Here is a 24557-nt window from a genome sequence, read left to right as displayed (position 1 = left end):
AGATGGGCACATGTGTATGTATATAAGCAGATGCACAAAAAGGGAACTGAAAGGATAAAAGAAGACACACAAAAATATAATTCTGCCTCTGAGAAATGGGGAAGGGACAGGGAAGTAGATGTAGTCAAAAAAGACTTTAATCTTTTATTTTATGCACATCTACAGTGTTTGAATGGTGTCCAGGGTCAATGCAATCCTGTATCCCATGTACAGGCAAAAATGCACAAAATGCTACTATAACAAACAAAAGACAAGGTCAAAGATGAGCCAGTGCCAGTCAACTTTAAGCTAAACACTGGGTCTGAGAGCTAACTCAAATAATGTTTACACTTTTCCACTAATTTCACTAAAACCATAATACAGAGTCCTACTGGGACATCACTGAGAAAGTAAATTAAACAGGATTGCTTTCATTCATACTGTTAAACTAAAGACAAAAATGCTAAAACCTTAGCATAACTTTAAATTATATCATCTCATTTATTGAAATATAAAGATCTTCATTTACATGTTTTAAAACAAAAACAATGAATAGGGGCATCTGTAATACAATTGTATTGGTAGACCCTTCCTACCGAGTTAGTTCTTGAACATTCACCACACCACTGTTTTGGGAACGTTTAGGTATTTTTCTCTTTATTATTTCTAAAATATAAATTTTGGACATTCAAAAGTGCAACAGTTAATGTGCCTGTGGGGAATATCACAGTTAAAAAAATATAAACAAAGGCAGTGATACAGCTTGTCATAAATGTTTTGGCAGTATTCTCCAAGTCTATATAGAAATACATATATACATATTGATGTATAACATCACTTTATCTCACGTCCCTCTTCACAAAAATAGGACCATTTTGTACAGATTGGCAGACCACATTTTAAGGACATCATCAATCATTTTTTTAAAAAATCACAAATTGTGTTTCTCAGTCCAACTTTGATTGTCTTCATAAAAATAGACAGCACGAAGGGTTGACAACTTTTCATCTGGGGTCTTTGCAGGAGGCCAAAAAGGAAACAAATCTGTGATACACTGAAAACATTACTTAAGAAAAAAAAATGCTGCCATATAAAAACTAAGGTGAGAGCATTCATTAGGACTAGAACCTGCTGGTCTGAGAATTTTCATCCAGCCCCATGATATCATGCAAGATTCAAAGGACATCAAAATGCAAAGCACCAATAAAAGGAGGCGGTATGAGGAAGAGGGAAAGGGAGTGATCAGCAGAGTGCTTGAGCTGTGATTCTAGAAACACAAATGTATTTCAAGTCTAAGTGGCTCTACAGAACCTCATCAGGTTTTCTTTTAATCGGCCAATCTGGCTCAGTCTTCACGCTTACCATGAGAAAGGTGGGGCTTGCATTGAGATTACACCAGTAGGTAGTCAAGTACCTTGTTATTGCTTCTACATCTCCCAAAGCATCACCTGCCAGGAGCACACACAGTGATTGCGGTAATCACAGTCCATGTTTCATTCATAGGGTGTCAGCAATTAAGTGGTATTGCAAAGAATGCCGATGAACCCACAATGACCAGTTTGACAGTTTGGATGGATGTGACAGTTTGGATGGATGTGACAATTTGTCCTCCCATCTAACCCCGATATATCAGTAAAACTTAAAAAAAAAATTTTTTTTCACTAAAATATTGACTTGATCATACAGAGACTTGGTACACTGAATCGCATCATTTTTGTATATGCCTTTTGAGGGGAAGCTGGCGGGGAGAGAGCTCAGTTCCCCCTAAGCAGGGAGAAGATCTGCCAAACCAAGATTTGGCTTGCTCAGTCTCAGCAAGGATTGGAAAGTAAAATTAAGGGTAGCAATTACTAGATATAAGGCATTAAATGTCGCTGACCCAAAGCCACAGATTTAAATAGTAGGCTTCTTCTATGGTTGATCTCTAGCCCAGTTCCTAATTTCAAATTATTTCTTCCCATGGCAACTTCCTGTCATCTATGCTGGTGTTCCCCAGATCTGGCTGATCAGAACAGCCAGGATGTTTATAAAAACACAGGTCTCTGCTCCCCTAGAACTGATAATTCAGAATCTCTGGGATGGGGATGTAGAATCTGGTAATTCTGGTTGCCAGTTACATATGGTGACCAAGGGTCCGGGCTAAGGCACACAGCACCTTCACTGAACAATGCCTTTACTGTCTCAGGCTTTCAAACTATTTCTCCTGAGGGTAAGAGACAAAGGAAGGGAGCTCCAGTTCAGGGCATCCTTCTGAATTTTTCCTGAAAAATTCACAAAATTAAAAATATATACATGTGTTGAGATGCACCAGAATTATCACAAGGCATGAACAAACCTCTGCAAATCCAGTCTTTTTGCTGATAAATACCTTTTCCACTGGGCAATAACATGAGAAGTCATGTTAGGCAAAGACTCCTGCCTTAATATTGAGGACCTTTAGGATCTAGGGGTTTTATTTATTTATTTCAAATCTCATTACTTTAAAGGGCAGTTAATTGTTTTTAGTACAATGGATTAGGGGACCTACTCAGTACAGTTAAAAACTCTGACTTCCTGGAAGACACTACTTTTGTTTTCTATGTTCAACTAAATTTCATCCACTAAAGCTATAACCATATTTTACAGAGAAAACGTTATTTAATAGAATGTCAAAAACTGTCAGACTTGTCACCTATTTAGTAAGGATTTTTTTTAAATTGTGCTTTTTCTGTAGGGAAAACATGTTACATATCACACATTTAGAATTACTGATAACAGTAGTATTATTATAAACGTAGATTACCATATGAGTTGTTGGGCTTATAAATGACCCAAACCTAATAAACAAAATTGGTTAATTATCCTTTATCTCCTCAACACTAAAAAAAAAAAAAGCAAAATGCTATAGTACCAGTACCTTTTAAGGTTCAAAAGTGGTTTTGCATGTACTTCACAAGAAAGTTCAACAGCAGCTGATACCAGGTTTCAAGCAGGAAGTACATGGATGGACTGAGTGGTCTCTCCAGAAGTCCAGAGAAGTTAATACAAATCAAAACACATCCTTGGTTAGAGTTATTTACATAATTACAATGCTGGAGTTTTGTTGCAGTAAAAGTTGTGTCCGTTGGAATCTCACCAATGCCCTTGAAACACAAAGTCCATCTTCCCTGGCCCGTGATTTCCTTGTCCATCTACCTATAAAACTTCACACACCAATGAGATGCTACTGAAACACTGCCAGAGGCAACGCCAAAAAAGTTCATTTCAAAATATCCCAATCATTCATCTTTAGAAGGCTCCCAGAGGCCATTGGCTGGGAACTTCTCTTTATACACCATCCAAGTCCTTCTCTCAAACTTTGCATTGCAATAAAGTGGTTTTCTTAAAAGGATCCAAGGTGGGTCCAGGAGTGGAAGTCCTGCCCCCTCCCCGAATCTGCCAGTTACAGGAAGCTGTCCTCCACCAGATCCGAGGAGTCTATGCCAATGTCGTCCATCATGTCGATGTCCTCGATGGTCTCATCCTCTCTCTTGATGAAGGTAGAACTGCTGGAACCTGTCTCAATGGCACTCTCTTCAGAGGTCTGTGAGCTAGAAGAGGGAAAGAATAGGAAAAATCACAATCAGACCAACTTACAGTGGTGTTTCCAAGGTGGCCTCCCAAAGGCAAAGGAGCTCTTCCTGTGACATCCTTTGGCTTTCAAATCCAGGCTGCTCAGCCAGGCATGATTCTTCCACCAAGCCAGAAGCAGCCCCCACCACTGCAGTGGGCCACATGGTCATTTCAACTTCCCTTCTCTTCTGCCAAATCTTCCAGAGTTGCTAACAAGCTATGACCATTTCTACTCTCCCCTACTCAACTCCAGTGGAAGAGAAAACAAGCAGTGCCTGATCAAAAGGCCTGGGGAAGAAAAAGCAGAGGGATGAAATCTGGGGCAAAGTTCAGCTGAGTCAGTCACTTACTAGCCCTGCAACCTCCTGAATGTCCAAACTGTGATCTCAGGATCTCACCCCATGACCCAGGAATGTCCTCCTTATACATCCAATCCCCTTGAGTCTTGGAAGTCCAGGTGAAGGCTCTTTACTTACTAGAGGAGCATCTGAGAGGGGAGTTTTAGAGTCAGAAAGCATGAGTCGGACACGACTTAGCAACTGAATGCACACACACACACACATATGCAACCCAATGGACTGCAGCCCACCAGGCTCCTCTGTCCATGGGATCTCCCAGTCAAGAACACTGGAGCGGATTGCCATTTCTTTCTCCAGGAGATCTTCCCGACTCAAGAACTGAACCCAGGGGCTTCCCTGGTGGTCCAGTGGTTGAGAAACTGCCCTGCAAGGCAGGAGACACTGGTTCGATCCCTGGTCCAGGAGGATCCCATATGCCGTGGGACAGCTGAGCCCGTGTGCCTCAACTACCAAAGCCCAAGAACCCTAGAGCCCATGCTCCACCACAAGGAGAGGCCACTGCAGTGAGAAGCCTGTGCACCACAACTAGAGAGTGGCCCCCGCTCCCTGCAACTGGAGAAAGCCTGCACGCAGCAGTGAAGACTCAGCACAGCCATAAAAAATATTAAAAAACTGAACCCGCATTTTTTACGTCTCCTGCATTGCAGGTGGATTCTTTACCACTGAGCCACTGAGGAAGCCCACATGTATGTATACATATCATATATATGTAAGGCAAATGTGATAAAACGTTAACAGCTAAATCTAAGTGATAGATGTAATCTTTCGATTTTTCTGGATATTTAAAATTTTTCACAAACACTTTTAGAAAATATTCTTTAGGGCCTCCAGATTGTCACTGTCACCTGGCGCCGCGCCTTGCCTTCTCTGAACTCCTACTATCTTATCGGTCTCCTGCCTTGTATTGCTAAATTTTTCTGTATCTCTTTTAGCTTCAAGTGGGCTTTCCTGGTGGCTCCGGAGGTAAAGAATCTGCCTGCAATTCAGGAGACCTGGGTTCAATCCCTGGGTCAGGAAGATACCTTAGAAAAAGGAATGGCAAGTCACTCCAGTATTCTTGCCTGGAAAATCCCATGAACAGAGGAACCTGGCAGGCTGCAGTCCATGGGGTCACAAAGAGTCGGACACAACTGAGCAACTAGCACGTTCACTTAGCTCTAGCAGATTTTCATCTGCTAACAGGCAGGACTGTGGCTTCCCCTCCCCATGGCGGGGCTATAAGCACCGCACTCCACACGTTACAAAAGCCCTACCACAGGCTGAGCAGCCACACCACAGGATGGAGTCTCCCATACGCACACCAAACTGGGGCTCTCGACCCTTTCCACTGTTTCCTGGCCGACAGGCCAGGCTGGACCCTCATTCTTTCTACCCTCCTTTTCATATCAGTTTCCAACCAGAGGACTAAGTCTGGCCAATAGAAGCCCACAGGAAACGGCCTGCTGCCCTCTACCCCCAGGCCCCTGTGGCCCAGAGAGTTCTTAGAACTGACAGCGCCATTGGACTGAGGATCCCTTCACAAACCCTGACACGGGCCCTTCCTCAAGACTGAGCTCTTGCTCAGTTCCCTGCCTGTACTTCATCCTCCCCACCCCCACTCCCACCTTGGTTCTAGAACCTCACTGTGAACCCCAGTCCACTTGGCTGGTCTTAATAACTATCCAGTCCTGGCAGGAAGCCAGACCCAGTTCCTGGGACCTCAGCCAGTGGCTGGAGTGTGGGCACAGTCTTCTACTGAGACTGAGCACCACACCATCCTTGCTGCTCACTGGGCTTCAGGGTGGTCCTGCTGCTGATGACTGCCTTTATTTCTGATTCCTGAGTCACAGTATCCACCTTGTAGGGCCTGGCTCCTGATAGGCTCTGACCTAGCACCCCCAAGTCCTCTGAAGCAAGGCCCTGTCTTCCAAAGGCTCACTCACCATCCAAGGCCAAGCCTCCTGTGCCTGGGGAAGGACTTCCACAAGACCACCATGCTCACTCCTGCCTGCCTACACAGAGAGCATCTCAGCTTTTACGGGTTGAATTGTATCCTGCCAAATTCCTATGCTGAAGTCCCAACCCTCAAATGTGACCATATGTGGAGACAAAGCCTTTATGGAGATTCTTAAGTGAAGTCATAAGGATGGGACCCTAGCTCAGTAGGATTGGTGTCTTAAGAAGAGGAAGAGATGCCAGAGATGCACACACAAGAAAAGCTCGTGTGAAGACAGTGATAAGGTGGCCATGTGCAAGCCAAGGAGAGAGGCTTCAGGAGAAACCAAACTTGCCAACACCTTCATTTTGAAATTCTAGCCTCTGAGAGTGGGAGAAATAAATTCCTGTTGTTCAAGCCCCTTCCTCTGCGGCACTGTGTTATGGCAGCCCAAGCTAAGACATTCCCCATCTCAGCCCACTTGTCAGGACTGGTCTCACTGACCTAGTACAGTCATTCGGGACATTGTGTGATTCAAAGACGACCAATAGGAATAGGTGCTAAATTCTGAAGTCCAGCTTTGTGCAACCCCCCAGGACAGTTCCTGGCATCTTTCTAATGTTATTTATTCCAATGCAATTTTCTAACTTTGTTTAGAAGCAGAACCCTTTTTTATAGTCGAACTATTCAGATTCCTCAAACTCAGTGTAACCAAACAGATGACAGATCTGGGGTAAAGTGCTCCAAGACACTCCTTTCTATCCCCATGAAATTCTACAAAAACTACCCAAAGTTTGGAGAAGCACTGCTTGCTAAAGGAATACAAACACATTTAAAAATTGTTCTACGCAGAGGATAAATAGAAAGGTAAGTCTGACAGGCGACTTTCCCCCCATCTCCAAATCTCATGTGTGAAAACAAAAATAATTTTATACTTTTAAAATTACCTGGTGCATACAAATAAACAAGGTTGTCTATATCTTACATCTGAACTGGTTAAGAAACCACAATTATAAGCTTCCAAAATAATAATGCTATGTGCTTCTGCCTAAATATTTATATGTAGTCAACTGAATGTGGAAGAGACACAAATATCCTGAATGAAGAAGGGAATAGAGAGAAAGAGAGAAACTCATAAGCAACTTGGACCTTGATCCAAGGGCCACTATCACCACCTTCTCCTGCCTCTGTCCAAGGGTTATGGAAAGAGAGAAAGGAATCAGAGCGTGGCCTCTCCATGTGGACCATGTGAACCGATGGTTCTGGTCGTGGCTGTGTATTAGTATCACTTTGGTAATGAATTAATAGGTCTAGGTACAATCACCAATGGCTGCTATTGTCGCAAAAGAGAGACAACCATACAGTATGTATCTCCTGTACACAGCATCACCTTTGCAGGAACTTGATAAAAATCTACTCAGTCAGATCAAGCCTCTAGACTACTACCAAATTATAACAAATATAGGAGACAAAAGCATATGATAAACACACAGTAAAGCAAGCAGAAAAATTCTGAATGTGGGAGTGGGAACTCTACAGGCAAATGCTCTGGTTTTTATACAAATAATATTCCAGGGGGCAAAAGGAAGCAGGATGAATGTATAGCTCTATCAATCAATGGCAATGTGTTGTGCGACTCTTATCTGGGTCTTGAATAGGACAAACCAAATGTAAAACAGTATTTGTGAGAATCAAGGGAATTTGAACACAGACTGAATATCTGATGCTCTTCACTATTTACTGTCAATTGGGGGGCGGGGGTGAAATTATGGTACTGGAGCTGTTTCTAATAACCATGCTACTGCTACTGCTACGTCACTTCCGTCGTGTCCAACTCTGTGCGATCCCATAGACGGCAGCCCACCAGGCTCCCCCGTCCCTGGGATTCTCCAGGCAAGAACACTGGAGTGGGTTGCCATTTCCTTCTCCAATGCATGAGAGTGAAGAGTGAAAGTGAAGTCGCTCAGTCGTGTCTGTCTCTTAGCGACCCCATGGACTGCAGCCTACCAGGCTCCTCCATCCATGGGATTTTCCAGGCAAGAGTACTGGAGTAGGGTGCCATTGCCTTCTCCATCTAATAACTATAGTTATTTTAAAAAACAGAGCCCTTATTTTTTTTGAGATATATGCTGAAATATCACGGATGGAATGATATGATGTCTAGGATCTGCTTTAAAACAATCTAGAGGGAAGTGATGGAGTAGTTAACGGCTATACAAGTTATGCAAGCAGACTGGTCATGAGTTCAAAAATGTTGAAGTTGCGTGATGGGCACTTGACAGTTCACGATTTTACTTGAATCATGCATGTTAGAAATCTTCCATAATACAAAGTTAGACAGGAAAAAAACACAAATCAGCCAGAGAGTACTTGGGCCTCACTGAGATTACAATATGTTGGTCCAGGCGAGGATTGTATAGCAGTACTTTTCAAATCTCCCCAGGAGGTCCCGGTATGCAACTAGGATTAAGAACCACCGACATAGCATCAGATAGCCCAGTACAACCAGTCTCTCAACTTATCAGTTCCAGTGACTTTTTAAGAAACCAGCAAGAGAGGCTTATATTACTTCAATAATCACAACTGCTGTGCCAATTTGATCAAATTACCTGAGGATTTAGGTCAAAGGTTCTCCATCAGAGAAGTATGTTCCTCCCTGTCCTACACCTCCACCAGCTCAAGGGGGCAAATATAGGCAGACATTGGTCTTAACAATATTTTCTTGGATCTGTCTCCTCAGCCAAGAACAAGAAAAACAAAAATTAAAAAATGGGACTTGATCAAACTAAAAACCTTTTGCATAGCAAAGGAAACCATCAATAAAATAAAAAGGCAACCTACTGAGTGAAAGAAGATATTTGCAAAAAAATATGTCTGATGAGGGATTAACAACCAAAATAAATAAAGAACCATACAATTCAACATCAAAAACACAGTACAATTAAAAAATAGACACAGGACCTGAATAGGGATCTTTTCAAAGGCATACAGATGACCAACAAGCACACGAAAAGATGGTCCACGTCACTAATCATCAGAGAAACGCACATCCAAACCACGAGCTCTCGCCTCATGCCTGTCAGAATGGCTATCATCAAAAAGACAAAAAATAATAAGTGTGGCAAGAATATGGGAAAAAGAGAACCCTAGTACATTGTTGGTAGGAACGTAAATTAATGCAGCCACTATGGAAAACATCATGGAGGTTCCTCAAAAAATTAAAAACAGAACTATCATGTGTGTGCTAAGTCACTCCAGTCGTGTCTGACTCTGCAACCCTATGGACTGTAGCCCGCCAGGCTCCTCTGTCCATGGGACTCTCCAGGCAAGAATACTGGAGTGGGTTGCCATGCCCTCCTCCAGGGGATCTTCCTGACCCAGGGATCGAACCCATGTCTCTTATGTCTCCTGCATTGGCAGGTGGACTCTTTACCACTAGCGCCACCAGGGAAGCCCCCCATAACTACCATATAGTCCAGCAATTCCACTTCTGGGTATTTATCCAAAGAAAATGAAAACACTAATTCAGTCAATGTTCCTAAGAGCATTACTTATGATAGTCATGATATGAAAGTAAGCTAAGTGCCCATCAACAGATGAACGGATAAAGAAGATACAGTACATTTATATACACACAATGAAACACGACTCAGCCATAAGAGTGAAATCTTGCCATATGCAGAAAAACAAATAGACCTGGAAGGTACTTTGCTTAGTGAAATAAATCAGACAGAGACAAATACCATGTATTTTCACTTGTATACAGAATCTAAAAAACAGAACAAATTTAACAGAAGTAGACTCACCGATACAGGGAACAAACTGGAGGTTACCAGAGGGGAGAGGGGTGGAGGGAGGGACAAAGTAGGTGAAAAGGATTAGGAGGTATGAACTACCAGTTATAAAATAAATAAGTCACAGGGAAAAAATGTACAGCACAGGGAATATAGTCAATATTTATAGTAACTGCATATAGCATATAATCTATAAAAATATTGAATCACTATGTTATATACCTGGCATGAATAAATATTGTAAGTCAACTACACTTGAGTAAATTTAAAAGAACAAAAACTTTTTCAAGAATCATCTGGGAAGCATTTTCAAAACTCACAGACCCCTTGGGGTTCTGCTACTGGCTCCCCCAAAACAGACTGACCAGACTACTGGGAGGGCCTCACGGGGGCAACGGCTCCTTCCCTTCGGGTGTCGGTGGAAGCTGGCATTGGGAGCTCCTACCTGTGTCTGTTCCTCTTGCCCAGGTCCTCCTCCTCAGGAACAGGGTCGATGTCGGGCAGAGGGATGATGTAGCCGCTATCTGCACTCAGCCTCTGCTCGTCGAGGCCACCCTCCCAGTCCTTCAGCTTGTCTTCTTCATTTTTGTAGGTGACGCCAATGTAGGCATTGTCGGAGTCCACGCGCATGCGTGCCACAGCGGGGTGGTCACTCTTCAGAAAGTCCAGGTGGATCTTTTCATAGCTCTGCAAACATTGATTGCACACAGTTACTCGAAGGTTATTGACAGAACTGCAAAAAAGAATGCAGACGCTCAGAACTTACTATTGTTTAACTGTCTGTGTTTCCAAACAACCTCACAGATGTGGGGTTTGGACCACTGAAGGAGAATCAGATGTCAACTGTCCCCAGAGATGTGGAACGTGAAGAAACGGCCACCATTGGCAGAGATCTCCTGCTGGTAGGTCTTGAGATACCAAGAACCCATTCTGCAAGTCAGTAGCTACTACTGTGTCCCCATACACATTCCCTTCTCTGGAATTAGCATCGAGCCTTCTGGTCCCCATCAGACAGTCTCTCTGAGGCTTTGATGGGTTCCTATAAGAGGTGACTAGGGCTTCCCCTGGGAGCAACATACCTGAAACTTTCTTGATCCCGATACACTGGAGAAATCTAATTAAAAACCTAGGGACCATTGGTCTAAAAAGGCTCCATAAACAAGAGCTCCAATCTGTTCCCATCAATGCATCTTCACCAACCAGAGTGTCTTTGACTTTCCTATGGTTAATCTCCTTCCTTCCTTCTGCCCTCCTGCTGCCTCACTTATGGCAATTGTAATGGGCAGTGAGATAATCAATAAACAAAAGTATTTAACTTCCAGTTCAGCTAACACTGCTCTTCCTTGAGAAGAAGGAAGAGAAGCAGTAAATATGGAAAGTCTACATGGCAACTAATCTGAATCTAAGAAATTGTGCCTGGGTTTCCTTGTCAGCATCTCTGCAGAAAGTTGCTTCATTCATTACCATATCCTGCTTGGTTCCATGAAATTACATTTGTTCCTTTGAACAATGCTTCCTATTCCACAAAAAACCAGCTGGAACCACAGATAACAGCTGAGATTGTTCCTTCCAGTCAGCTGGCAAAAGCCAATTTTGCATGGATTTAAGTGCATTCAAATTAGCGATTTAATGGCTATGGATGCCCTGAGACTTCTAACTGCACAGTAGCTTCAGATACTCAAACATCTGGAGAATAAAGTGCTTACAGGTGTTGCACACTTAGGATGAATGGGAGCCGGGCAGCAAGGGGAGGGTTTTCATTCATCACTGCTGCCAAGGGCCTGGGGAGCACTGCATGAGGCCCCAGCCACTGCATCACACAATCTTTTTCCTCCTTTGAAAGTGTTCCATTAAAATAGCATTGAACAGTACTGCTCGCTCACATAACCAGCTGCTGTCTCCTCCCCTTGCCCATCCCTTGCCACCCACCCATCTTAAGAGGCCCAGACAAACCTTTTTATATTGTCCAGGCAGCAGATTCTCCACAATCTCACTCAGGTGGTAAAAGGAGGGTCTCTTCTCCGGCTCACTGTTCCAGCACTTCACCATGATCTCGTAGCTGGAGAAGTACAGGACGCAGAGTGGGCACGGAGAGGATGATCAGGGTACCCCCACCCCCACAGACCCATCAGGCGTGAACACAGGCCCACAGGATGGGGAGGGGCTCACACTTCACTGGTGGCATGGTCAGGCTTGGCCATCCGGTATCCACTCTTGATCTTATTGTAGAATGTAGAATCCACCATCATGCCAGGGTAGGGTGTGCCACCTGAGAGGCCAAGAAGGAAACAACCAGGGTTGACAAGTATGCGGTACACTGTTGAAACACCTGGGGTGATACAGCACCTTTAGAAAACGTTTGGGGATCCCCACTTTGAAGTATCGGTTCTTCCAAGGAAATCACGTGTTACCATCTGCTTGATTTCAGCCCTACCCAAATCTTAAATTTAACCAAAAGGGAAAGTCCAAACAAACACAGAGCGACACACCAAAGCCTTGCTTGCATCACACCACTTAACAGTCCACCCTCCAAAACAAACCACAGGGTTGAGCTACTTTAAGGAAACGTTGTAAGCAATTCAGGTCTATCTAGTGGAGTCAAAATGAACTGCTATGACTCAAAGGAATTCTATGCAAAATGTTTTTAAAAGCTAGCAGGAACTGAAAGAGAATGCCTACTTTCATCTTTTCTGTGATTAGAGATAAGCATTCATGTATTCATGGATTCATTTAACAACTCTTTTAAGGTACTGCTTATGTATTTCATTTATAACCCTATTTCTAAATTAAATGTAACCTATAATTCATTTTAAAAAAAAATCTAACCAAGACTTCTAGGTTGATCAAGTCCAGAACCCTAGCAAAAATTCTACACATCTAGAAAAAGCACAGAAGTGTTCTTCACTGTTTCTGAGTACTGGATCTATGAATACAAAGCAAAATAGAAAATTCAGAGAAATTCTGAATCACTGAGGCTAAAAAAGTCATTTTCATCAGAAATGTCCAAATAATTAAGGCAGAAGTCTTGGAATGTTTAGCTAATTCTCTGCTTTTAACAGAATATGAGACTCTCAGTTAAGCCACACACTGGGATGATCCACAGTGACATCCACGGAAGGATGAACCAAAAGAGAAAAAGGCAATAAGCAGGAAAAGTCCTTTCCTATCACATCAGGACAACAGTGGGTTCATGAAACAATTTCACACTTCACCGGCCAAGACCAGGTCAGGTTTAATCTCCTTCTAAAACTACTCCAGGATTCCTTTCTCTTTTCCCTGGGCTTCTATTTCAACTTAAAATCAGGACCACATAGATTATCACTAAATGTGTAAGTTTTATCTCCCCAGCTGAACTGTCCAAGGTCAGGGTCAGCAGTCATCCCCTTAGAAGGCCCTTAACTGGTAGCATGGGACACCTGTGTTGTTCAGTACCTGGTGCCTGGCTGACTGGGAGGTTTCTCCCCTCCAGAATGACGACCAGGAAGGGAGCCCCCATCCCCTTTCCTTCACTGCACTACTTTTCTGCATACCCATCACCAAGAGTGATGGGAGTCAGGGAGGGGATTCTCCCCTGGTGAACCCACTTAACCCAAAGTCCAAGGTGAAGAAGCGGCTGGTGAGTGGACGTCATCAGGTGCCTCTCCAGTAAGAGAAAGTGCCTCTGATGTAGCCCAAAGGAGAGAGGGAGGCAAAGGCCAGGGGCAGGGGCTCAGCCCCCCAAGACCCCTTCTCAGACCGCTTGGACACACACTAGCCATCGTAAGTGCACAACGTGTTAACCAGCTACATTACACTTGACTAACACCAGGTATTTTAACATTATTTACAACACAAAGCTTGAAAAACACAGCGTCTTCCTTCCAGTGTTGTTCCAGAACAACCCAAACAAGAGGAGCTATTAGGCCCATACCAAGGGAAAAGATCTCCCAGAGCAGGATGCCATAGGACCAGACGTCACTCAGCGTGGTGTAGAGGTTGTCAAAGATGCTCTCAGGAGCCATCCACTTCACGGGGAGAAAGGTCTGCAGGGAAGGGGAAGGGCGTTAAACCCAGCATGTGCAGCAATGATCTACAGCAGCAAAATAGAAAGGGCTTCTCTTGGAGCTAGTAATAGCTTGCACCAGGAACTTCACTCTGCATGAGCATCTGTACTCCCAGCACTGGAAGAGTGCCTGGCACCTCCTAGAGCACTGGGTGCCCTATGTACATATCTTATGAATGATGGGTGCTCACTCTTGTCTCTGTGCCCACCCAAGGAGTAACATCTAAAGATATTTAATCCTGAATTTTCATCCCAAAGGTATGAGCCTTAAGTGGACCTGTCCCCTATTGTCAGGTGTTCATAGGAACAAAATTAAGAACAGACCCAGTGAACTGAGAGCCAATACATTTTTGAACTGTAAGAAACAATGGGAAGAAGGTTCAAATGTGGAACAGAAGGACTAACTTTAAGGAAATTGTGCCTCTAAGACGTATTAACTCAAATGGCTTTAACATTTCAGGGTCACAGACACTATCTGAAAATCTGATAATCTCCAAGGGTGCGCTCCTTGGAAATGAATGCACAATTTACATATTAATAGCTAACACTTTGCTGCTTTGTAAGTGCCAGGCACTGTCCTCAGCCTTTTACACAAATCCACCGATCTAATGCCCCACGGCAACTCAGAAGATAGGTACTGATAACACTTCCCCAATACAGTTAGGGAAACCAAGGTACAGAATGGCCAAGTCACTTGCCCCAAGTCCCTACACTAGTAGGTGCTGAGCCGGTGCTCACACCAAGGCAGTCTGTCTGTAGAGCTTGTGGTTTGCCTATTGACCCCTGGAGCCCATTCATGAATGTCATGGACTCCATGTTAAAAGTCCGGGCTGTGAATGGCTAGAAGCAACATCAGCTTTCAGAGATTCAAGTAAGGGAGGGCAAGCATGCCAAATGAGGTAGGGGCACGTACACTGCCTTTGGACACATAGTTCGAGTCATGCATGATGTCTCTGGCCAGGCCAAAGTCACAGATCTTCACAATTTTCCCTTGCGCCAGGAGGACGTTGCGAGCCGCCAGGTCCCGATGGACACACTGCACAGAAAGGGAAGAAGGGATGGGGGTCAATCCACCTGCCACTGGATAGCACGCCCCCTGCAAGACTGGCCACTTAACAGTGACACTTGGAGGTGCCTGGACACCTCAGGAAGACTGTCCTGGCCCACAGAGCTCACCTCACCCAGGCTTTCAACCCAGTGCCTCCCAAGAGGGAGAAAGCTCTGGAGAAAAGTGGACACCTGATCCTGCCGGAGGGCCCACTCACCTTCCGGGAAGGGGTATCGAGAAACAAAGTAGCAACTGGCTCCTCCACAACTCTCCTTCCAGGCTCACCTCCCCCGGAACAAGGCCTGGGTCTAAAGAGGTCTCTGATGTCTGAACACTTACATTTTTTGAAGCCAAAAACTCCATTCCTCGGGCAACTTGATAGGTAAAGCTCAACAAATCCAACAAAGTTAGGCCTTCTGAGTTATCATCTGAAAGGAGGTTTTTGACTTCTGAGTCTGCAGGAAAAAAATGAAATGTGTTGGCGCTAGTGGACAGCATGAAACATCAGCCACCGTGACACTCTCTCAAGGCTGGGCCACTCATTAGGCTGCAGAGGCTTGTCCAGAGAACATACCTATGATCATGTTCTCAGTGTCTAGACCTCACAGGTGAGTGTAAACTAGGCAGAAATGTCCTCTTTAAAAAGAAATACGGACGTCCCTGGTGGCTCAGTGGTAAAGAATCCACCTGCCAACGCAGGAGACACAGGTTCCATCTCTGGTCCAGAAAGATTCCACGTGCCATGGAACAACTAAGCCCGTGAACCCCAGGTACTGAATTCTTGCTCTAGAGCCCTAGATCCACAACTACTGAAGCTCATGTGCTCTACAGCCCCTGCTCCACAGCAAGAGAGAAGCCACCGCAGTGAGAAGCCCGAGCACCACGAAGAAGAGCAGCCCCACTCGCTGCAAGCTGAGAAAGCCAGTGCAGCCACAGATAAACAATTTAATTTCAAAAGAAAATGAATAAAAAGAAATACATCCATAAATACATACACTTGGTTTAAATATATATCTCCATAATGACTAGTCTAATAGGTTCTCACACATATTTTTGTTCTTGTTTGGCTCCCAAATTTTCCTTTAGCCAATCACCTCAGCCACCTTTAAAACCCACACCCACCCACACCTCTTCTATGATGAATGTACATGAAGCCTCTAGGAAAAAGCAGCTTCTAGGAATTGCTTTTTTTTTTTTTCTTTTTGAAGCCACCTTCATAGTACTTGGCTTACTTTATGAATGAAATTAGCCACCAATCAGGCTAGAGTAGCAATCTTAAAGCTCAGTGCCAAAGACTTTGCGTGTAGTTCCTTTCTCTGTAACTTGCCCACTTTCCCCAGTTGGTCCCGCCTGGAAGGGTCCCAGGGTTTTCGAGGAAGGAGGCAATCTAGGCCAGCAGCTCTCAGCAGTTTTTGAAAAAGCTCAGGCAAGTACAGAGTAGCTGCAGCCATTCACATTTTTCCAGCCAGAAAGCAATGGTCTGCCTGCCAACCGGGCTTGGGCTGAGCATGAATCAGGTTCTCCTGACATCTGGAGCCAGGTCCGGCCTGGGAAGCAATGGAAACTATTTTTAACAATACAGGAGGGGAGCGGAAGTGTTGGTTCCGACAAGTCTTGTTGGCCAACCTTTTAAAAGGGCTTGGAAGTTTACCCAGTTGGCACTGAAAGGTGAATGGAACTTGGAGCTGCAGCAGTGGAAAATATTATTATGTACTACACTTTGCAAAACAAGCACATTCTTTTTTTTTCTTTTTTAATGATTGTACCTTTCATTCAAGAACCCTGAAAGCATCCAGAGTGCATCAGTGATTTTCAAAACAATTTCCATGGCAGCATAACACCTTTTAGGCGGGACCTAGGGGAGGTCTTAGACCCAGTAATACAAAATTATGCAACAAAGCATGGTCAGATCTCTCCCGAAGCCTCCTCCCAGCTCCAAGCCTGTGATTAGACTAGAACCCTGCAGGGGCCTCCCCCCACCAGATGTGGGGTGGTCCATCTGGTATGGGCATCAGCTAGGCTCCCTGGAGTTTATAAATCAATCAACCCTGCCACATGCTCATCTGCTTTGAAAACAAACGGATCTTCCTTCAAACAACATTCAGTAGAAACACCCAACACCCTTGTCAGATAATATAACCTCAAACTGTCCACGTCACAGTTTCTATCACAAATTGGGCATTAGCAAAGCTAACAGCTAGGGCTATTAAACACAGATATCAGAGATTTATATAATAGAATTTTAAAAAATAATACTAGGAATCAATAAAAGATTGCCAGATTTTAATGTTATCAAGTAAGGGCACTGAGAAAAAATAATTACCACCATACCTTCATTTAAAGCAAAAAAGGTATGTTAAACCAAAAAATGAATACTATTATGTCAGAATAAATAATTCTTCAAAATGATTACGTTTTAAAATGTACAATTCAAGGATGCAATGTACAACATTATTAATATAATTAATCCTGCTACATTTTATATATGAAATTTAAGAGGCTAAATCCTGAAAGTTCTCATCACAAGGGAAAAAATTTTTCTTTTTTTTTATTTTGTATCTGTGTGAAAAAATGGATGTTCACTAAATTTATTGTGGTAATCATCCACGATGTTTGTAAGTCGAATCATTACACTGTATACCTCAAATGTATACAGCCCTATATGTCAATTATATCTCAATAGCTCAATAAAGTCAGACAAAATAAAATTAATAAAATAAAATCACACTTTAAATCGGAAAAATTCATTATATTAGTTCTGTCTTTACGCTTTTCCTTTTTTCAATTCACGCGCCAGGACTTCCCCGGTATTACAGTGATTAAGAATCTGCCTGCAAATGCAGAGGACATGGATCTGGGAAAATTCCACACGCCTCGGAGCAACTAAGCCCAGGTGCCGCAACTACAGAACCCTGTGCATCTAGAGACTGCACTCTGTAACAAGAGAAGCCACCACAATGAGAAACCCACACACCACAGCAGAGTAGCCCTCGGTCACCATAACTAGAGAAAACCCACACACAGCAACGAAGACCCAGCACAGCCAGACACAGATAAATAAATAAATAAAAAGAGTTTAAATAGTATGCGTTCTAGTTAAAAAAAATTACAGGCCAGACCTGCAAAAACATGTCACAGACCCAGTTGTGCAGATCTGCAGTTAGGGACCATGTGGCCTGACAGTCCTGCTCACCAGGCCTGCTCACCACCTTCTGAGTATTCTAAGTATCATATTAAACCACTGGGAGATCTCAGCACCCCAAGCACAAGCAAAGACACCTTTACCTAACATGGATTTCTTCTTATACGAGGCTGGGCGATCATACAGCGCTCTCTGGATGTCCGAGTATTTAGAAACCTCTTTTCTCTCCAGCATGGGGACATACTGTGTAGTGTCAGCTTGCTTCATGTCCATGTAGTCACCATTGTTTTCAAAAGATAAGATAACATAACTGTAAAAACAGAAAAAGAAACCTTATCCAGGGTGTCCCTCTGGAGTGATCACCCATAGCTCAGTAGATGAGGACCAGGTACCCACCATGTGCGAGACAGTGGTGGGCACAGGGGTGGCAGGGGAAGGTCATGATGGAGGTCATGTCCACCAGGGCATCCTTCACGTGGGTGGTCTAGTCAGGCAGATGAGCATTAATCAAGGATCACACAAACACACAGACCACCTCAGCTCAACTCTGTCTTTATTCTCTTTTTCAGTTCACAGGCCAGAAAGCTTCACCACGTGGCCAAGTGGCTTGGACAGACGATGCCTTCTACTCAATAAATTTAACACAAATTTGGTATCTATCAAGTAATTTAATATGAAGTGAATTCACATACATTCTGATCTTGCAGAACGTCATATCTTCAGCGATCTTTTCAGTCACTTTAGATATAGTGGCAATCATCACTTCATTGGCCTGACTGGTATGCCCGGGTTCAGCAAGGACCAGTGTCTCAAACTTGTAAATCCTCAGTTTCTCACAAGATATGACCACTGAGGCTTCCCTGGCCAGAGATACATCTGGAAGTCTGAAGTGGACCACACATAAAGAGCAACTGGCTCTCAGGATGATTTCGACTCTTCCTCTCATTCAAACCTATCAGCAAGCCTTTCCGCAACATGACATCCTGTCTGAAACACCTACAGACATGGGGTATCTCTCAGTACCATGTCACGGGGTGACGGAGCAGGGTAGTTGACTTCAAGTCTTGCTACCTCCTGGCCCTGACTCTGCAGACATGACCTCCATCAGGACATGGGTTGTCTCCATTGGTGAGGCTCATAAGACATTTCCTCCCTGGAGGAGAAAATGGCAACCCACTCCAGTATCTTTGCCTGGAAAATCCCATGAACAGAGGAGCCTGGTGGACTACAGTCCATGGGGTCCACAAGAGTCGGACACGGCTGAAGCGACTGAGCATGCCCGCGTGCCTAAGACAGTGACTCACAGCAGCGTCTGTCTCTGCACCTACCTTCTTGTGCTTTCGTCAGCCGGGTTCAATCCAAAAATGTCCAGCTCTTTCTTTGGCTTCTCTGGATGGTGGCTCAGGAAGCTGTCTCTATTCTTATGCAAATAGTTGACCAAATCCCCATAGAAGCAGTACTCAGTGATGATGTAAATGGGGCCTGTGGGGTCCAAAACCAGTTGGAGATGAGCATGAAGAACAGAGAAGCTATGAACTTACTGTATCTAGAGTGGTCAAAGACACTGCTCAAGAACAGGGTGCTTCCCTCGGTGGAACTCAGTCCACAACCCCACTCAACAGACTGACATTTGCTGGCAGTGTCAGCAAATGTCTGGAGGTACCGCGTGGACGATTAAAAAGCCTGGACAGTCTTCGCAATGGTAGGTATTCTAGGAAAATCCTCAGTCTCAAGTGAGCAAGCCTACCTGACTTGGTGCAGGCACCCAGCAAGTTCACGATGTTTAAATGCGGCCCCAGGTGGGTCATTATCTTCAGCTCAGACATGAGAGCTTGTTTTTCACTGGATCTGGCTGTGGCTGTTGAGGAAATAAATCATACATCAGTTCAATTGAATTATTTATTTCCCAGAAAAAGCCAAAAGCACGGCTAACCCTACAACTAGCTATCATTTTATTTACCAACAGTCTCAAAGGGAAATGCTAGTAACTCAGTCTACACACTAATAACTTATCCCAAGTCTGCCAGGTAAAAAGAAGCTACTAAAAATAACCCTTGATTTTCCAACATATAAGTGACAAGAATGCTCTAAATAAACCTCACTGACAAGAGTCTAAATACACAAAAAACCTCAAGTTGAAAGAACTAAGATCTAGTCCTAAATTTGACATTTACTGGCTGTGTGATTTTTGAGTTTAGTATCTCCACGTTCAAGAAATCTCCAGAAAAGGAGCACTCACGTTTTAGCATCTTCACTGCTACTTTCATGACAGGTTGAGACCGACTTAATCCATAGGCAGTTCCTTCAACCACTTTCCCAAAAGCACCAGACCCCAGGATCCGACCTGTGGGCAACCAGAACCATCAACACACACAGAATCAGGCATCTCATCCGATTCATATACCACGGCCAGAGATCATGGGTGCACAGCTCGGTGGTGTTTTTCCCATATGGAGAAAGCATAATAACTCCTCCAAGTCATCATGTCAAAACCAGAATTGAGCCCACAGGGAAGGAAATTAGTATAATTGCTTTTGTCACATAACATTTGCAAAGGAAAGGAAAAACACAGACGGGAAGAAAGGAGGTGCAGCCCTCCCTAGTGTGAGCACTCATCTACCGGCCAGAGAGCTGAGCCAAAGCCTGGGCTCGATGGCACGTGTTCTCTGTGGCTCTGGCCCAAGCCTCCTGGCTCTCTACCCTTCTGTTTTCCCCATGTAAACAGGGGCATCTTTTGCATCAAAAAGCCTTTCTCCACTGGAAGTGAAAGTGAAAGTGAACGTGAAGTTGCTCAGTCTTGTCTGACCCTTTGTGGCCCCATGGACTACAGCCTACCAGGCTCCTCTGTCCATGGGATTTTCCAGGCAAGGGTACTGGAGTGGGTTGCCATTTCCTTCTCCAAGGGATTTTTCCGACCCAGGAATCGAACCCGTGTCTCCCACATTGCAGGCAGATGCTTTACCATCTGAGCCACCAGGGAAGCTTCTCCACTGGAAATACTTCCCTATTCAGGACATTACTGATTCCAAGCAGTGACAAAGCAAACTTCAGGCTGGCCCTCTTGTTGTCTGTCTGTTAGGAAGACCAGGAAGGGAGAAGGCTAAACATGCCCAGGAGCACAACACGTTGCCACGTGTTGGGAGATACAAAAGAAAATGGAGGCTCTTGTGCCCACTATTTTTTTTTTTTAACTTTTTATTTTGTATTGGGGTATAGCCAATTAACAATGTTGTGAAAGTTTCAGGAGAACAGAGAAGGGACTGACTGGGGCATACCTATACACGTATCCGTTTTCCCGCAAACTCTCCTCCCACCCAGGCTGCCACATAACACTGAGCAGGGCTCCCTGTGCCCTACAGTAGGTCCTGTTGGTTATCCATTTTAAAATATCAGTGTGCACATGTCCATCCCAAACTCCCTAAGTATTCCTTCCCGTGCTGTGCCCACTCTTAAAGAGTCTGCAGTCTAAAACAGACGTTTCCGTCAAACCAGTTTTCTGACTGCACGTCTGCCTGACTGGAACTTATTCCTGCAGAGGTACCACTTCCCCAGCAGCTCGACAATACACAGAAGCAGAGAGACACAGGAACTCCTCTTAGCAACGAATGTTGCCCCTTTTTCTCCGTATTTTATTACTTTTTAACTTCCCTAAGCTCCTCACCTTTTGTAAAACAAGGAAGAAAATATAATAAAGCAAGCTTAGTTCTCAGACATAGGTATTTGAATGAGAGAAGCTAGGGTGTCTTGCTTGATCTCAGTTTAAGTAACTTTCTAGGAAGACCTAATTTGGCTGCTTTCTGGAATGAGACAAGTAGATAATTTAAAAATGCCTTCGGCGTCCTCCAAAGTACTGTTAGAATATTCATGATGACACAACCTCAGGCTCTCACCTTCATTTGTCTTTGTCCTGTTTTCATTCACTTAGAGTGTAATTTTTAAAAAGAAATCTCTTGACTAAAGTTTCCTGTACTTGGTCTCATCCCAAGACTGAAATATTTGAGAAGTTTTGCTTTAAAATGTAAAAACTTGTACTTTTACATTCTATTTTTAAAGAAGTATCTACTACATCCTCAGAAGGTACTGGGTCAAAACATATTTTTGGATTGTCTTCATCTATTTTTCATCTGTTCCTTTTTCATCACAGAAATTCATCTCATTTCCAATGGGTATCATTTCCAAAACAATGGGTGTCTCCCTATAGTCGCTTCTTCCTTTGCAAAATTTTCTTAACCTGTAATTTGCTATGGAAGGAGGTTTTAAAAAAAAAAAAATCATCACAGTGATCCGATTGACTCACTTTCAAAGGCAGAAAAATATTTCCAAAAAAGCCAATTTCTAACGCCTCACTCTTACTAAGCACAGGTTCAGATCCTTTCTTCCTCCACAGGCCTGTAAAGAGTAAAGTTGTGGACGAAGCAAAAGGAATCCTGGGAGACCACCCAGCAGGGCAGGAGCTTACCAAGCACGAGTCCATCTCTTGGAAACTCCCATCTCGAGTCATAAGGCAGCTGCATCGGGTCCACATAAATGTATTCATGTCCATCAGGGCTGATTGATTCAATGACCCTCCAACGGATTTCATACCTTGGTTTCTATAAATGACGAGGACAGGTCACTGGTGAATTACCAATGTCCGAAGATACCAAAGCTTAACCACAACAGTAAAGTGACTGACACGGAAGGATTCAACAACATTCACTCATCATCTAGTTACTGAGCTCCTTCTCTGTGCCAAGCACTGAGCTAGGTTGCTCTTCTGGTTCGTATCAGTAAGGATTTTTAGTTCTTTAAAAAAATATCTACCTGTTTCCAAATGACGACCAGGACAATGAGCGAGATGATTACAATCACCAACAACACCAGGACTGCAGCTGCCACAGTGAGCTCAGAGCGCAGAGCTAAAGGACAAGAGATGGGGCACGGTGGAGAATTCGCACAAACTCACAGGAGGGCAGGAAGGCAGGGTGGCCATTTCTGGGCTGGAAATCTCTCTCTACTGGTGGAGAAGCGTAAGGGCTGCCTGGCTCATTTGGGGAATGGACAAGGTCATCTCTCAATTATCTACATGAATGAAACTACTCCAACTCTTCCCTTGGACGGGCAAGGGACAAAATTCGGTTGGGAACACAATTCTTTCTCCAAAGGTGTGAACTGGAATATAAAGACTGATAAATGAGGCTGCGTGATGCCATTAGTTCAGAAGCAAGTGCAGTGTATTTTGAAAGGTTACTGTATACTTATATTGCTTTTGGCTTCACTAATTTTCTTCTTTTTTAAGAAGTCAACCTGTCTCAATGGTTACAAGGAGCAACAAGGCAGAAAATCCTCCTTTACAATCCTCCAACACCACGCCAGACCAAAGAGACTAGCTCTAGCTATACACTTATAGACGAACAAAATACCAAGGGGCCTCAGAAAGATGCAGTTTGAGATCTGAAACCAAAAGACAAGGCTCCTACACAGATGCCCAGAGAAGGCCCTTTAAGAGCATTTGGACCTTCAGTCCTACAGGATCCCATCTGGGATTCAAAGTCCCACCGAAGGAAGGAAGGGCTCAGCTGAAGACTTAGTTGTCCTGACCCATGAGCTACTCACTGGGAGCCACCAGCTTCAGCTCTCGGCTTTCCACCCCGAGGAGGTTCTTGGCCAGACACCGGACTGCAATGGTCTCCTCCACTTTGGCAAATGTCACCTGGCCTTCCACTGTGCTCCTGTCTCGGGGGTGGACCTCTGCGATGATGTTTGAAACGTTGTTGGCCAAAACCGTCCATGAAGTTTCGTTGTTACATCTGGAGAGAGTAAAAGGCATAGATATAGAGCCCATTGTCGGGAGTCATGGGGGTGGAGCTGTGAGAATCATTTAAGACGGCAAGCAGGGCCGCCCTGTCTGCATTGGCAAGGCTACAGATTGATATTTTAGGTGCAGATTAACCTTAGAACTTGTTCTCCTTGAAAGAATAACCTACATGTGGGTAATTAAAAGTTAACTGTTGGGACTTGCTTGCGGGTCCAGTGGCTAAGACTCTGAGTTCCCAATGCAGGAGGCCTGGGTTTGATCCCTGGTTAGGGAACTAGATCCCACATGCCCCAGCTAAGAGTTGGCATCTAAAGATCCTGCATGCCGCATGCACATGACCCAGCACAGCCAAATAAATTTTTAAAAAGTGTTTTAAGTTAACTGTTTATGAAGGCAAGGCAGAGATAAACAAGTTCAATCCAACAGAACTACCTGTCACAAGCCTTGAACCCCTGAGCAAACTGGACTTCAAGAATGTTTTAAGTATCCCAACGTCCCACCCCTCCAAAAAAGGCCTGGTGCCCTCCCTTTTCCCCACCCACGCTGTGGGGACTCCCTCAAGTGTAACTAGGATTGGACCTAGAATCCAGCCTCAGTCTAGATCCAAGTCCAGTGCCTTCTGGCCTGGGGTGCTGAGGGGGAGGAGTCTCAGCCTCCAAGAAAAGCTCAGAGGCTTCGGAGCACAGCAGGCACCCCGGGAAGGAGTGCGAGCGCACTGCACTCTGGAGATGCCCACTGGAGAAGGTCGAGGAATGAGTAGTGAAGGAGGAACTGGCGAGTTACCTCCCACCACACAGCAGGTAGAGAGAAGCCCCCGGGGCAGTATCTTCATGCATGTTCACATTCCAGTCTAGCCACCAAATAAAGTTCATCAAAGACAAAATGTGAGA

General features: G+C 44.2%; 1 protein-coding gene across 3 annotated transcripts in view; it reads right to left on the bottom strand.

The window, feature by feature from the left end:
• Window positions 1–456: 456 nt before the first annotated feature.
• Window positions 457–24557, bottom strand: part of PDGFRA (platelet derived growth factor receptor alpha) — a 48296-nt gene continuing 24195 nt past the window's right edge. For all 3 annotated transcript variants that reach the window (XM_069594099.1, XM_069594101.1, XM_069594100.1), the window contains exons 10-23: window positions 23466–23659; window positions 22674–22768; window positions 22330–22462; window positions 20110–20214; window positions 19618–19728; window positions 19199–19352; window positions 18014–18180; window positions 15068–15183; window positions 14594–14716; window positions 13549–13660; window positions 11808–11907; window positions 11592–11697; window positions 10084–10325; window positions 457–3548 (exon numbers count right to left, since the gene is read on the bottom strand). In XM_069594099.1, the coding sequence (XP_069450200.1) occupies window positions 3401–3548; window positions 10084–10325; window positions 11592–11697; window positions 11808–11907; window positions 13549–13660; window positions 14594–14716; window positions 15068–15183; window positions 18014–18180; window positions 19199–19352; window positions 19618–19728; window positions 20110–20214; window positions 22330–22462; window positions 22674–22768; window positions 23466–23659 (1906 nt within the window). In that variant the 3' untranslated portion in view covers window positions 457–3400. The remainder of the gene's footprint in view (window positions 3549–10083; window positions 10326–11591; window positions 11698–11807; window positions 11908–13548; window positions 13661–14593; window positions 14717–15067; window positions 15184–18013; window positions 18181–19198; window positions 19353–19617; window positions 19729–20109; window positions 20215–22329; window positions 22463–22673; window positions 22769–23465; window positions 23660–24557) is intronic.

The sequence above is a fragment of the Ovis canadensis genome, chromosome 6 (assembly GCF_042477335.2).
Source record: "Ovis canadensis isolate MfBH-ARS-UI-01 breed Bighorn chromosome 6, ARS-UI_OviCan_v2, whole genome shotgun sequence".
Lineage (NCBI taxonomy): Eukaryota > Metazoa > Chordata > Mammalia > Artiodactyla > Bovidae > Ovis > Ovis canadensis.
This window is presented reverse-complemented; position numbering and strand designations above follow the sequence as displayed.